Source organism: Phyllobates terribilis, unplaced genomic scaffold (genome assembly GCF_046119375.1).
Source record: "Phyllobates terribilis strain yellow unplaced genomic scaffold, ASM4611937v1 Scaffold_2__4_contigs__length_985480577, whole genome shotgun sequence".
NCBI lineage: Eukaryota > Metazoa > Chordata > Amphibia > Anura > Dendrobatidae > Phyllobates > Phyllobates terribilis.
Genome location: NW_027362762.1, coordinates 900,506,044 through 900,522,741, shown reverse-complemented (window position 1 = coordinate 900,522,741; position 16,698 = coordinate 900,506,044). Strand labels below are relative to the sequence as shown.

At 41.9% G+C, this 16,698-nt stretch overlaps 1 protein-coding gene across 5 annotated transcripts in view; it reads right to left on the bottom strand.

The window, feature by feature from the left end:
• ROBO1 (roundabout guidance receptor 1) overlaps window positions 1–16,698 on the bottom strand; it is a 1,620,698-nt gene that overhangs the window by 49,522 nt on the left and 1,554,478 nt on the right. For 4 of the 5 annotated variants that reach the window (XM_073668214.1, XM_073668217.1, XM_073668213.1 and 1 more), the window contains 2 exons: window positions 13,056–13,253; window positions 4,087–4,113 (listed from right to left, as the gene is read on the bottom strand). In XM_073668214.1, the coding sequence (XP_073524315.1) occupies window positions 4,087–4,113; window positions 13,056–13,253 (225 nt within the window). The remainder of the gene's footprint in view (window positions 1–4,086; window positions 4,114–13,055; window positions 13,254–16,698) is intronic. The other variant, XM_073668215.1, reaches the window with a different exon arrangement.

Here is a 16,698-nt window from a genome sequence, read left to right as displayed (position 1 = left end):
TTCAGGCAGATTACATGTGTGATTTGTCTGCCATACATTAATAAATGTAATTTTATTTACAAAAAAAAATGCTGCGCATCAGAAATGTTAAGCAATATTTTAACGCTCTATCATTGCTTTCAATGGGGGGAAAAAAAAATGCTGTAAAAAAAATGCCAAGTGTGAACATACATAATCAGAATTCCTCCAGAATAAATGATTTCAAATTTTTAAAAGAATTATTAAACCTTCACATTTTTCGTTATTTTATTATAAAAAAAAAAAAGGCATCACCCTTGGAATACTTTTATTTTTGACAAGTATTGACATAGATTTTGCTGGTCATCGAGGTACCACAACCTCATTATTTATAGACATCGTATTATTCAGAATTTATTTTATTTTATTTTTTTTTTTTTTTTTAGGTTTTTATTAAAGGTTATCTGCATGCAGTAGCGACCATTCTCCCCTCCGCCACCCCTCCAAAAAAAAAAAAAGGTCAGATATTAGTAAATGGCTATTTTTAAGCATTCCATGAAAGAGTTAAAAAGGGATTAGCTGCACGGGAAATGCTGATGGAGTCTACAGCTATGCGTTTTCTGACTAGGAATATGTTTGAAAGACGTCAAATCGGGGCCCTTTAGAAGAATCCCAAGCTGGCAGCCTGCAAAGCCGAGATAACTGCTCGCAGTGATTACAATAACAGGATTAAAACTTAAGAGGCAGTGTTAAATCTGTCACTGAGGTATTGCCAATGGAGTGCGGCTCTGCCACCAATGATGCCGGGCCGAAATCGCAAAATGCAGTCTTAGCAGGAAAAGAGAAAAAAAAAATCTAATTTTTCTTCTAAATACCAGACTGAAAATTGCAATTTCCTTCAGAAATATGTTTACAGGTGCACGCGTATGTAAAGTGCAATGCAATCATTTTTCCGATATTCCATATTTTGTATTTTTTGCAATATTTTTCCCTGAAATAATTTTGCAATAACCTGTTATAGTCATGTCATCAATTTCTTGATGTCGGCAATTTTTTTCCAATATTGAAAAGGTTGTCCACTACTTTTATATTGATGACCTATCCTTAGGTCCGACACCCTGCACCCCCGCCCATCAGCTTTCATCGGTGCTGGCAGCCGGAAGTACTCACTTGCGGAGCTGCTGCGTCTTCTGGTAGTGGCTAGAGCTTGGTACTGCACATCCGCCTCCTATTCAAATCAATAAGAGGTGGATGTGCAGTACCCTGCAGTGGCCACTACCAGAATATGCAGCAGCTCAGCAAGTGCGTACTTCCGGCTGCACACACCGATGACAGTTGATCGTGGGGGTGCTGGATGTCGGACCCCGGTTGATCAGACATTGAAGATCTATCCTAAGAATAGGCAATCAATGTAAAAGTAGTGGACAACCTCTAAGTCAAATTTTAACAATTATGGACATTACTGTTATCTACAGTCACAGAAATGGGCGTTCAGTGTCTCTATGATCTCTATGAAGCCATAGGGCACAATGTAGTCCAATATGGCTCTATAGAAGGCTAAGGGTGCCGCTGGCAGATATATGCCACATGCATCTGTATTGTGGCCATGTTTCTGAGCTCCAATAGAAAAAATGCTTTCTAATGTCAGAGGCGTCTATATCCAGCTGAGGCTAAAGGGGGCAACTAAAATGGGGAAGAGGGGGAACTTTAGGATGCCATGTGCATTAAAGGGAATCTGTCACCAGGTTTTAATATGCAATCTGACAGCAGCATGATGTAGGGACAGAGTCCCCGATGCCAGCGATTTATCACTTAGATTATTGGGGACAGCAGTTATGATACAATCCCTGTTTTCTCTGCTGCAGATCTAGCAGAGCTCAGAATGCTGAGCTCTGTGTAACCCTGCCCACACCACTGTTTGGCTGCTTTCTGTGTACATTATATATTGAGAGAAAGCTGCCAGTTAGTGCTGGGGGCAGGGTTAGACGAGGCAGCATATCCTGTCCTGTGTACATTGTATATCGACAGAAAGCTGTCAATTAGTGCTAGGGGGGTGGTTGTGTAAGGGGGATGGACACCACCACCCCTTTAAGAAGGACTTTTCCCTGTTATTATTCCCAGGTGCAGCAGTAGTTGTCCCTGTGTGAGTGTAATGTCTAAAGTAATGTTGATGCTTTTATGTGTTCTCCCTGTATTGTACAGTGCAGTAGTTGCATAGTTACAGCAGCATGGCAGAGCTGGGAGGAGCAGAGGCAGTGAGCTTAGAGACAGGAAACAGGAAGTCAAGGGGCAGTGTCCGGGTGGCCATGCCCAGGACAAGTTGTCAGAGAAGAGCTCCAGAGAAAGGGAGCTTGTGTGAAGACGGGGGTGTCCCCGCAAAGAGGGAGTCGAGGCAGTGGAGGCCGTAAGCCCACGAGTGAGGACCTGCTCCTGACAGGTTGGGACCGAGGACAGGTCGAGGCAGTGGGGCCGTAAGCACATGAGTAAGGACCAGTGATGGTGTAAATGCACTCAGAGAAGAGGCCAGTACACGAGACATCAAGGGTCCATGTGAGTACCAGAGAGTCCGGCACCCAGAGACCTGAGCCAGGGTTAGAAGGTGCGCGGATCAAAGGACAGAGACTAGGCACTAAGCAGAGTCTGGCAGCCATAGACCCAGGCCAAGGTTAGAAGGTGCGCGGGAGAGAGAGAGTGCTGACAGCCCTCAGCAGGAGCTGAGGACCGAACAGAGGCTGTGGAAAAGGGATGTACATATATACTGTATATCTATATCCGAGTAGCACAGCGAGAGAGAACAGGGACTGTGGAAAAGGGATACGAGCCTTATAAGAGTAGCACAGCTTCCTTAGGACAAGCGGCAACCAGGGCAGAGGGTGTGCTGAAGGTGAAAGTCTGTCTGCTGTGATAAGCTGATTCGGAAGGTAGAGAAACGGCTTATTGTCCCTGCATAAGGCCTGGGCCTGAGAATATCTGCTGCACCTGCCTGTACACTGCAATCTGTCAGTAAAGTTGGTTTTATTTAAAAGTACTGACTCTATCCGTTTATTCATGTGCGAGGTACCGGGGTGCTCGCTGAAGGTTGCTCAGTAGACTCGCCCATGACTACCACCCTGTGCCACCTCGTTACAGTTGGACTGGGAGGCACGTGACATCTAGTCCTCTACTGATAATCTCCTGCTGATAAAACACTGATTGTATTGAAACAGCAAAACACAGCCCAATAATTGACACATCGCTGAAATGAAGGCCACTGCTCCGACATTATGGTGCTCTCAGATTATATAGCAAAAACCTGCTGACAGATTAACTTTTAACTAGCTCAACTCCTCCTACAATCACGGCCATGAGAGATCCCTTGATAGCTTCTTTCAACTCTCTGATGTTCACCAAAATGTTTACATATAGCCCTTATTTAGGATTAGGGCCCATTTGGTGGTTACTGATGCTCCCTCAATCCTCATTTTCAGTACAGGTGCAGACGAGCGGATTTTCATTCCTAGTGTGATCAAACAAAACATCAGATGGCACCCAAACCCCAAACCAATGGTATGCTATGGGGCTGGGCACATGTCCGATTTTTTCTCAATTATGGGAAAAAAATTTCAGCATGCCCGAGCTTGTCAGACAATGAGTGCGTGGGAAACATCGGATTGCACTTGGATGATTTCCATAGACTGCCACAATGGAGAAGATGGAGAATTATTTTTCTCCATCTTTTCCTCACCCGAGAGAATCGGATAACACTATGCTGACACTCTGATCAGAGTTTGATCAGAGTGCGATTTCCATAATCGGCCCAATTCTCTTGGATGACAGAAAACCTGGTCATCTGCACCTGTCCTTAGAGCATGCCCAAAAAAAATAATTGGCTTCAGACAAGAGACGGCCTCTGACCGGCAGCATTTACTGCAAGGATAAGAATGAGCTAGTGGTCCCAGCACTGGTGGGGTCTATGGCCCTAGTTGGTTCAGCAGCCCATGGCCGCCCTTAGCAAACTGATCTGATTCCATCCCATTTCCAGTGCAGCAAACCCCCAAAATTATATTCTATAGTAGAAGTGCAGGCATATCATTCTAGAGCACATGCAAGACAGACAAAAAAGAAAGAAAGTGCAAATACTCAATATACCTGTTGGTGTGAAGGTAAAAGATGGAACTGAAAAATCAAAATAAAAAAAAAATAAAAAAGTTATTAAGCTGAAGGAAGAAAGTGCACATCTCAAATTAGTACATATCCAGCCACACACGGTAAATCAGGCGCAGGCAAGAGGCCAGGTGGGTGACACGCGCGCCCCGGTGATTGCAGTCGGAGCGCTTTTCAACGCATGTGAGCCTCGTCGGCAATTAAGTGTTAGTTCAATTTTTATTTCTCCTATGAATAATGGAGCGGAGATGCTTAAGAGGGTTGTATGTGGTGGATATAAATCTTATTCTGATCAATAAGGACCGCAGCGGCGGCGGCAACGTGAGCGTCCTCTGAGCCGGAGCACATTACCAGGCAGAGAGCAGGTAGGACGCGGGATAAATAGGCTCCTATTTACAGCCTGTACTTAATTATAGACGGTGGATACATCATCGGTGGAGTCCGCAGCTCACAGTCTATAAAGCCAGGACTGCACAGAGACATTTGGTTGCCTGTGACTCACGACAAACCATTGGCATTTCCGTAGCTCTATAGAGTCACTTGCAAGTCATAACAATACCGCAATTTTACCACGACTCACCGGCAACCAAATTTCACTGAATACTATCAGTTTGGTAGCAACATTGATATTAGTTTATTACAGGTGCAGCAGAGATAATATTGTTAATTAAAAAGGTTGTCCAAAATTAGAAAAACATAGCTGCATTCTTGACAAAATGGCACATTCCCTGTCCTTCGGTAGTGCCTGGTATTGTAGCTCAGCTCTATTCAAATGAATAGATGCAGTACCACACACAACCTGAGGAGTCATGTTTTACTAATCCTGTACAATCCCTTTAACTGCATCCTTTGTGCACAAAAGAGGTTTTCTGGTCTAAAAGGTATTCCAGTAGATATCCACAAGATAGGTGATAACTTATAAATCAGTGAGGGTCCAATGACTGAGACCCACACTGACCACCAGAACAGGGCACTTATCCCCATTAGGGCTCACTCACACTAGTATGTTCTGCCCGAGTGTGATCTGACAAATCATCAGATCGCACTGGGACCAATGCTATTCCATGGGGCCGTGCAAGGGCAAAAATCGCAGCATGTCCGAATTTGATCCAATTATGGGATCTTGCATATAGCACCTTAAAAAAACTTTAGGTTATAGTTTCATATATTTTCGTAAAATGTAAAAACTCATTTAAAGTGGAACTTTCACCAGTTTGAGCAGGTTGAACTTGCCATTTCATGGAATAGTGGCTGCAGAGCTAAGTAAAATGTCATTTTTATCTTTTAATTTCTCCTCTCCTTTGCAGATATACACTTGTAAAGTTTAGGTTATAATTTATGTTAAGTTCAGCTGGGCGTTACCAGAGATTTGTCTCTGGGGGCGTGTACTTCTTCTCCTGCATGAAGTTGACCAATCATAAGCAGGCAGTGCCAAGAAGGGGAGAAAAGAACACACCCCCACAATAGGCTAGAGCAGATTTCTTGGTGTGAGACATGTAATGACAGACATGTTATGTCTGCTCTCCTCCTCACTGATCTCACTGCAGAGTTATGTGTGTGGTCACAAAATGCCAGTAATAGAGCAAAGATGAGTGTGATTATTTACACCTTTCACCTCACAGCAGAGGTGTTTTTAATGAGATGCTGTACCCCTTTTCCCCATTGGATGCCATGAAATGAAAAGCTGAAGTTTTATGTAATCACACTCAACTCTGCTCTACTCCCAGCAATTTGTAAGCATACACAGCTAGACCAGTGAGGAGAGCAGGCTGTCAGTCATTACATGTCTCACACTGAGAAATCTTCTCCAACCTATTGTGGGAGTGTGTTCTTCTTACCACTGCATATTACCGCCTGCTTATGATTGGTCAATATCATACAGGGGAAGAAGTATAAGCTCCCATAGACAAATCTCTAGTAACGCCCACTTGGACGTAACATAAATTATAACCTAAACTTTATGAGTGAATATTTCCCCAACAGAGAGGAAAAATAAAATTAAAAACTATGTTTTACTCACCTCTGTAGCCACTATTCATTTATGTAACCAGTTTAACATGCTCAAACTGGTGAAAGGCCCTCTTTCTCATAATGATGATTAGAATTGTGATGACTTTTTGCTTTGTTTTTAAGTGTTTTTTTTAATATTTTGTGATGGTTCAATGCCGGATTCATAATCAAATGCTCTAGATCTTTCTATTTACTTGGAAAAACATATTGAGCGGTGTTAGGAGCGTCATCCTGCTGGTTAGGTCTAAGCCATGCTGCAACCACAGTTAGTAACTTGCATTTCTCGGTACACTGTCGATATTAACTAATCATCATCAATACCGCGAGTGATTGGACTTATGTCACATAGAGCTTTACGAACTACTGTCACCTCCTATGTTGTGAAAAAGATATTTTACTAGAATTTGGGCTCACACAGCGTCAGCCTAATGTCTTTATTTTTGATTTTGGAAAAGGGGGAGGGAGTGATTTAAACTTTTTTTTTAAATATTTGAAAAACATTTCTTAATTAATTTTCATTTTATTTTTCAGTTTATTGTAATACTAGTAATAAAGTGAAATTGCTGATCATCTCGCGTCTTTCATCCCGGGATACATTGAGGCAAAAGTAAAGGTAAAGAAAAGAAACATCAATGCATTAGGTCTTCTAACAAAACAATATACAATCACTGTGAACTGTAGGAAAACCTACAGGCACCTAGAAAACCTAAAGTTTTCTAGGACTCTTATCCAGCCGTAAGAGTTCATCAATATGAAATTGGTGACAGTCCAACTCCTAGCATAACTACCGATCGATCAGTTGATTGAGGGGAATGTGGCACAGTGCCATACGGTGTATAGTGGCCATGAATGGTACTGCAACTCTTTCCAATTCACTTGTATGGAAAAAAGCTTGAAAACCCTTTCCAGATTATTTCCTAAATTGGTTGGCGATTATCTCAAATTTTATCCATAAGCAGTTTTAAAATAGGAAAAATGGAAACCGTTTACTTTTTTCTATATTTTAAAGTACGGATGGTGATGTCAAAAGTCTTTGTCCTATAATGTATTTAACATATAGCAGAGTGGATTTTGTAATAATGTAGTGCTATGCATCTACCTGCAGTCCTATGTAAAAGCATAAACAGCAGATTGCGATATTATAAGTAAATATATATATAATTGCACACAAGTAGTATACACATTGTAATACACATATAGCTGAATAGTTGACTGGGGGCCTCATCACTTATCGTCACCTTTGGTCCCCATTATGAGGACACATTAAGTTCTGGCCTATTCAGGCGCCGACTGTTCATCCCATTCATCCCCAGTACAGAGACTGTCCTTGATCTTTTGCAATCTGCTCCTTATTTCACAACCTCCATTTTTTTCCTCTATTTACAATGTAAATGCAACTTGGTCCAAAATAAAAATAAGATAAAAAACAAAGCAAATCCTCTTTCCTTCCCGGAAACACCATGGAAACAAGCCGTCATAAAGAGGTGCTTGTGAGCGTGCCGCTAGTCAAACAAGAATGAAGGGTCCACAGCGTTAATTTAAAAGCACAAGGACGCGGCGTGCGGGGGAGCGGACATGAAAGCTTCTAGTCATTACATCTTCTTATGTGACCTAACAACATAAACACTGGAAGAGCGAAGAAACAGATGAAAGACGGTCAGGGGCCCCGAGTCCCAGAGCAGAGGAGCACCTTGTGTATTGTGCCTGCTGCGTCTGCATGTGGCACAGAAAAGTCGGCATAAGGGTCTGATATAAGGCACTGTGGGTGGTATAATGGAATCACGTATGAGAGCTGCTTTGTATTCATGCATAAGTGTATGTGTATATATATATATATATGTACAAATATGCATACACTAGTTGTAGACATTATAATATAAATATGCTGCAGTCATACAATCTCATGGAACCATTTGTAGGGAATCTGTCAGCTCATTTTTACTAATACTACTAATTACTATAATTTACTATACATACTAATAGCATCCTGAACACACACACCGTATATATACCCACACACACACACATATGCATATGCATACATACGGTATACATATACACACACATATACACATATATACGCAACCACATATAAACACAACACACACTCATATATATGTATACACATACATATATACAGTGGTGGCCAAAAGTATTGGCACCCCTGCAATTCAGTCAGATAATACTCAGTTTCTTCCTGAAAATGATTGCAATCACAAATTCTTTGGTATTATTCTCTTCATTTAATTTGCTTGCAAGGAAAAAACACAAAAGAGAATGAAGCAAAAATCAAATCATTGATCATTTCACACAAAACTCCAAAAATGGGCCAGACAAAAGTATTGGCACCCTCAGCCTAATACTTGGTTGCACAACCTTTAGCCAAAACAACTGAGAACAACCGCTTCCGGTAACCATCAATGAGTTTCTTACAATGCTCTGCTGGAATTGTAGACCATTCTTCTTTGGCAAACTGCTCCAGGTCCCTGATATTTGAAGGGTGCCTTCTCCAAACTGCCATTTTGAGATCTCTCCACAGGTGTTCTATGGGATTCAGGTCTGGACTCATTGCTGGCCACCTTAGAAGTCTCCAGTGCTTTCTCTCAAACCATTTTATAGTGCTTTTGGAAGTGTGTTTTGGGTCATTGTCGCTCTATGTTGATGCTTTTTCCCAAAAAACTCTACTTTTGTCTCATCTGACCAGAGAACATTCTTCCAAAACGTTTTAGGCTTTCTCAGGTAAGTTTTGGCAAACTCCAGCCTGGCTTTTTTATGTCTCGGGGTAAGAAGTGGGGTGTTCGTGGGTATCCTACCATACAGTCCCTTTTCATTCAGACGCCGACGGATAGTACGGGTTGACACTGTTGTACCCTCGGACTGCAGGGCAGCTTGAACTTGTTTGGATGTTAGTCGAGGTTCTTTATCCACCATCCGCACAATCTTGCGTTGAAATCTCTCGTCAATTTTCCTTTTCCGTCCACATCTAGGGAGGTTAGCCACAGTGCCATGGGCTTTAAACTTCTTGATGACACTGTGCACGGAAGACACAGGAACATTCAGGTCTTTGGAGATGGACTTGTAGCCTTGAGATTGCTCATGCTTCCTCACAATTTGGTTTCTCAAGTCCTCAGACAGTTCTTTGGTCTTCTTTCTTTTCTTCATGCTCAATGTGGTACACACAAGGACACAGGACAGAGGTTGAGTCAACTTTAATCCATGTTAACTGGCTGCAAGTGTGATTTAGTTATTGCCAACACCTGTTAGGTGCCACAGGTAAGTTACAGGTGCTGTTAATTACACGAATTAAAGAAGCATCACATGATTTTTCAAAAGTGCCAATACTTTTGTTCACCCCCTTTTTTAGGTTTGGTGTGGAATTATATCCAATTTGGCTTTAGGACAATTCTTTTTGTGTTTTTTCATTGAAGACAAATTAAATGAAGATAATAATACCAAAGAATTTGTGATTGCAATCATTTTCAGGAAGAAACTGAGTATTATCTGACAGAATTGCAGGAGTGCCAATACTTTTGGCCACCACTGTACAGACACACGTATGTATATATATGTACAGTACAGACCAAAAGTTTGGACACACCTTCTCATTTAAAGATTTTTCTGTATTTTCCTGACTATGAAAATTCTAACAGTCTATTCAGTAGGACTATCAGCTGTGTATCCACCTGACTTCTGCACAACACAACTGATGGTCCCAACCCCATTTATAAGGCAAGAAATCCCACTTATTAAACCTGACAGGACACACCTATGGAGTGAAAACCATTTCCGGTGACTACCTCTTGAAGCTCATCAAGAGAATGCCAAGAGTGCAAAGCAGTCATCAAAGCAAAAGGTGGCTATTTTGAAGAACCTAGAATATAAGACATATTTTCAGATGTTTCACACTTTTTTGTTAAGTATATAATTCCACATGTGTTAATTCATAGTTTTGATGCCTTCAGTGTGAATGTACAATTTTCATAGTCTTGAAAATACAGAAAAATCTTTAAATGAGGTGTGTCCAAACTTTTGGTATGTACTGTATATATATATATATATATATATATATATACATACATATATATATATATATATATATATATATATATATATACACACATGTATATATACAAACAGTATACATATATACACACATAAATACATACAGTATACATATATGCACACATTTATATATATATATATATACACAACCACATATAAACACACACGCACACATATATATATACACACATACATATATACAGACACAAATATATACACACACACACTCAATATATACACACATATGTATATTTATATATACACACACACACACACCAGTGTGGGCGAGATTATGAGCGGGGGAAGGGGTGAATATTCTTTATGTATTACATACAACGTTTTACTTGCCAGCACGCAACTATAAATTTGTCCGCCACTTACAGCAACACAACGGGGCAACGTACAAAAATAGAAGATACATATCCTGAAAGCACTGCCAAAGCCCTATTTCAGGATACTATTAATAGGGTAGGCAAAAACGACCTGACATATTCCCTTTAAGGTCACCCTTACTAACTTGTCTTTTTTTAATAAACACTTGTATTTCCCAGGCAACAACAAATTTGGGAGCATTTCACTTATAACTCTGCATTGTGCCATTCCTCTGTTATTCCTCTTAGAAATTTATGGAAAAATAATTGACAACTAGGCCTTACCATATGCCAAAGGGGTGGGTCCCAACACCTTCTGACATTGCCAAAACTGATTGGACAGTGTTAGTGTGCATGGACACGCCCCCAACTGGTAACACCCCAACACCAGACAGAACGATGAGGAAATATGCTCCAGAACTGTTGTATGGTGAGAAATGCAGTAATATACCAATGCAGACAAGTCAGGAGAGGTAATGGGTCCTCCTTAACCCATGTAGAAATTTTGAGTGTTCGGGCTTTTTTTCAATCTTGCATTATGACGGTCCGCCATACTGTACATAGAGGCTGTTTTATACGTTTTGGTCTGTTCCATGGTAACTAATTAGGTTTTAGCTTTCCTATTAGGCCTCATGATCTGCAATCTGATTGGTTGGCGCTGACAATAATGAAATGGAAATGTGTCAGCGACTGGTGCAGGAGGAGACAGGACCCTGCCCGCGAGAGCTCACAAGCTACAAGGGATGGGTGGGGATACAGTAGGTGAGGATAGAGCAGGTCGTGCAGCGGTATGGTGGAGCATTCTTCCTACAGATCCAAGCCCTTTCTACTTCCTGCCGACTCCATCTCAAAAATATCTCCCAGGTCTGCACATTCCTCAAACAAGAATCTGCAAAAACAGTAGTGCATGCCCTCATCTTCTCCTGCCTCGGCTGCTGCAACCTCCTACTCTAGTGGCCTGCCTTCTAACATCCCCCCTTTAATCTATCCTAAACTCTGCTAGCCGACTAATCCACCTGTCCCCTCGCTATTCCCTGGCATCATCCCTCTGTCAATCCCTGCACTGGCTCCCTGTTACCTAGAGACTCCAGTTCAAAACCCTAACCATGGCATACAAAGCCATCCACAACCTGTCTCCTCCATACATCTGTGACCTAGTCTCCTGGTACTTACTTGCACACAACCTCCAATCCTCACAAGATCTCCTGCTCTACTCCCCTCTTATCTCCTCTTCCCACAATCGCATCCAAGATTTCTCCCGTGCTTCCCCCCTACTTTGGAACTCTCTACCCCAACATATCAGACTCTCGCCTACCTTGGAAACCTTCAAAAGGAACCTGAAGACCCACCTCTTCCGACAAGCCTACAACCTGCAGTAACCCTCGATCCACCATACCCCTGCACGACCAGCTGTACCCTCACCGACTGCATCCTCATCCATCCCTTGTAGATTGTGAGCCCTCGTGGGCAGGGTCCTCGCTCCTCCTGTACCAGTCGCTGACTAGTTTTTGTTCAAATTATTGTACTTGTTTGCTATGTATATCCCTATCACATGTAAAGTGCCATGGAATAAATGGCGCTATAATAATAAATAATAATAACTTTTTGTTTTGTTTCAGTAATGTATTGTGTGAATCCAAATCAGCAATCATCACCGTCCACATCTGAACTGTGCTTTAGTAGTCGCAGTTATTAATTATGAGTCTATCAGTAAGCATTGACGTGGATGTTAATTAAGATCTATGTTACATCCCTAAGACCAGGATGAATGAGATCAGCACAAAGGCCAGGAAGTGTTGTCATGAGGTAAGAAGAGCAAAGAAGTTCAGATGTGATTCTTCAAGCACAGATAGGAAATAAACTGATACAAAAATTGGTCCCATGGACGGCAGTAACCTCAGTATATAAAGAATCGGTTTACAATCCTCATAAAGTGAGATAAATTTTTACCAAAGAGAAAATAAGCTAAATTATTATCACAGGGGAATTAAAAATTACCGAAAATAGTAGCTAAGCTTTCATTATTTATTTTATCCATCATGAAAAGTTATGAAACTTTGCAAATCACTTTATTGTCTTCTATTCTATAAAAATGCATGTATGTAGTTTCCCTGGCTTTTCCCCAGGCTATTTTCCTGCCTTCAGCTGCACTGATATTAGAACACACTCATGTGGAGTACAGCTGATGGCAGTGATGGGTCAGCGCCTGTCTCCTCTCCTGAGTGTTGTGCTTATCAGACCAATCTCCTGCAGAAGCTTATCCTCAGAGTTAGTGACACAGGAGCTGAGCTGACCCATCACTGCCATCAGCTGTACTCCAAATGAGTATGTTCTGATATAAATGCAACTGTAGGCAAGAAAATAGACTGGGGGAAAGCCGGGGTTTGGAAGTCATTGGCAAATTGCTATTCATGCAATTCCCTATTATAAACCTAGAGCTTTACTTTAAGAATGAGACAATCCGCCACAGGAATTTCTAATCTGACGTCAGTGTGCAGAGGCTCTGGATACCTTTCCTGATCCCAGCATAGGTGCTGTTAAGTCCGCTGCGTTTCTTGCGATGACGGTACAACCAGATGCTAAATACCATCAGTATAATCCAGCAGGCGGCACCGATCCCTGCAATAAAGGCCGGCTGCTTTACCACATCTGATATCTGCTGGGCAAGACTGACTTGATCACCGGGAGGCACGGGGTTTCCAAATGAATCTATTAGAAAAAAAAAAGACAATTTTGTTACATTTTCTACTGATATTTTTGGTAGATGATTAATACATTTGGGATCCTCATCTTATCCTATAAACTTATCACATTCTCCGTCCTTGTATAGAGACTTATTGAGAGGCCAGAAGGGTGCAGTAAAGACTCCTATTCATGATGTGTCTTATTTATGATGCCAATGCTTATACCAGGCTTGGACTGGCCAGCAGGAAAACAGGAGAATCCTCCGGTGGGCCAACACCCTCTGATATGAGCAATACTTGGATCACTATGTACAGACAAAGGCAGCATCTTATTCATGTAATAATCTACCCAGTTCATTGTTATATACATTTGTAATTGAGGATAATGTCAACTGAAAAGTGGGGCCCTGGAGTTGGCCCTTGGCTCGCCAGTCCGACACCATTAGTAGTATGAATGCGCCACGGCCTTGGACTCTCGGATCAAGATCTTTCGAAATACTTAGTTATCTTATACTTAAGGTCATTCATATTTCTTAGGGACTCCTGTAGCCCCCTCATCTTGACGTTTTCTAGCCGGTAGACACAGCCTTGTTTATAGCGCATACAGTCGATGTTACTGTACTACAATATCCACATGTAACTCAGTTCAGCAGCCTTTGTTCAGAGTTCAGTAGTTTTCATTGCTTGGAGCTAAACATATGTTAAGACATGAAAGCCAATTAACAAGATTGAAAAGAGTAATAAACATCTAGAACAACCGGTGTTGAAGCATCCGAAGCCTCAGAGCAGGATGAATATATGATGTTATGTCATCTGAGCTATGAACAGTGTTTCCTTTCTTGCCGAAGAGTCTGTGAACTGATGCCTTGTTGTGTTGGCCGTCATAAGTAGATATATGTTTCATGGTTGTAGAAAGGAGAAGAAGTCAAAGGACAAAACAAAACCAAAACATTTCCCTGGTGATCAAATCTTTTGCCCATCTCTTTTGCAATTTCTAGGAGAAAGCACGAGCCCTAAACTGTTCATACACATCAGATGTATCATCGATGAACCCACCAGATCAGGCGGCCACACACATTACATAGTAGTCAGTCAACAGCTTTGCCTATCGATCCCCCCATACACATGCATGATCAGTTTGGTCTAGTGTGCATGTGCTCTTTTGTAAGTAGAAATGAATATACTGCTGTCAGACTCATCTGTGAGTGGCTTATCTGGCATCTCGCATGTGGAAATCCAACTGTTTGAACATTATCTCCCTTGACAATTGGTGTAAAGGAACAGATGGAAATTCCCTATACACTTGAATGGAATCTGTCAGTGGGATCAGCCCTCCTAAGCCGTCTATATGGGCATGCAGGTAATATAAAGCTGAATAACATGATACCTTGATATCTGCAATCCGAGATATCTATATTTTTTCTTAATATGTAAATGAGCTGTTAAGACCTATGGGCCGGACATAGATCTCCCTGAAAATCTTCTCCCAGAGATTATTTTACATAAAAGGGGGAGACATGTAATGACTGACAGTCTGCCCTAATGATCTACAAGTCTCACACTGATAACACCCTCTAAATAATGTCATTTAACACAAATAGCTGATTTAACTAATAACTAATTATCTGATGATAGCCTCCCTTTAAAGGGAACCAGGCATGTCAAAAAATGCTAGTAACCTGCAGATATGGGGATAATCCACAAGGTAATAGCGTTCTGAAGCTGTGAGGCCACCACACTGGAAGCTGGGCTACTGGGCGGAAACAAACTTCACTCCTCCCGGCAGCCTCCGGCTTTTAGTTATAGAGGCGCGGCTTCAGTCATTACTCAGTACTTAGAGAATGGCAGAAGAAACCCCGACCTGGCACTGACTGAAAGCTGGCTCTGTACTGATGCCCTGCTGAGCGGCTGGCAGTCAGTGATGGGGGAGCGGTTACAGCTGATGGTTACTATATATACTGAGCGGTGACTTAAGCCGTGCCGGCCGCACCTCTATGACTGAAAGCCGGAGGCAGCCGGGAGGATTAAAGTTCATGTCCTCCCGGTAGCCGGGCTTTCAGTGCGGCAGTCACACGGCTTTATAATGCAATTAAACTGCAGATTAACCCCATATCTACAGGTTAACAGTATTTGGGGATTTGTCAGGTTCCCTTTAAGTTCCAGCAGAGGGCCACCTTTCCTGTTAAAATCCCGTTTATTTCATGAACTTGCAGACTGTCCTGTATACCACCGAATCAGGTTTTATCGTCCACTTTTGCACTTTGAAGCCTTCTTAAGACCATCTCACTTCAGAGCTGAGAATTGTTTTTCTGCTGCTTTATAAATAAGTAAATTAATGGTGATGAGCAATGAATCAAAGCTCCCAATCTTCCCTAATACCCTGTGATTGACTGACGAGTCGCCGTCACCCTTGTCCTGTGCACCTTGCAACAATAGCAATAAGTGCTTGCAAATCTGACTGTGCATATTACGGCATCTCTCGAGCACTTAACACTTGGCAAGACTGGTGGAGCCCTGCATTAAGGGGAAGCAACGGCAGTAAATGCATTTGGGAACAAGTACTGGGGTGATGAACGCCGGTTACACGATTGGCAGTGGAGAGGGGGCACTAAAAAGGGCAAAAACTGTAATAAATATATCACAGCAGTCGGCTCATACGTCTGATTTGTTTACCCAAGGTAAGGTAATACTTGATCAAGATCTTCTGCAGTAAAGTGACTATGGGGGTGCCGAGGGTGCCGCATTGCTGTACAAAGCAGGGACTGGTACATAGAGGTTGTAAGCGCTGGTGCACAAGATGGTTCCTAGGATTCCATCAGTTGCATAGTATGGGTTGCACTTGCCAGCATACGAGCAAGTATTTTGCACCCTTTGCCCCCCCCCCCCCCGAAACTTTCCACCGGTCCGCTAATCAACCCCTCATTTCTCTAAGCACGTGTATTGTAACTTAACAAAATGTTGATACAATTATAGTTCGGCCTTTGATCGTCTAGTTTTTTTTTTCTGCTTTTTGCCTGAAATCCGACAAAAAAATTCAAAAGTTAAAACAAGTGTTATACCACGTACGATGCCTTTTTTCCCTACCACTAAATCTTGTTCTAACCATAGCCCTAAATCTCACCCTGGCAATGAATCTATCCCTAACCCTATCCTTGATCCTAACACTAAACCTAAGCCTAGTTAGGGTAAAAAAAAAAATTGTAAAAATGTAAAATCCGCGCTCAGTAATGTTGTCTTTATTCTTGCCTGCTCAACTTCTGTTACCTTGGTTACTGCCTATGCAGAGCACAGCAGTCAAGAAGACTTTACCATAACACCTGACAGGACCGGGAAGGGATTAAAAAATAAAAATAAATTTATACTTAGTCACATCTCTTTTGCCATCCTCGTTCTTATCCCACCATTGGTCAGAAGACAGAAAAGAGAAGAGCCGGTCTTCTTTAAGGCCGAGTGGGATGAGGAGGGCCAAG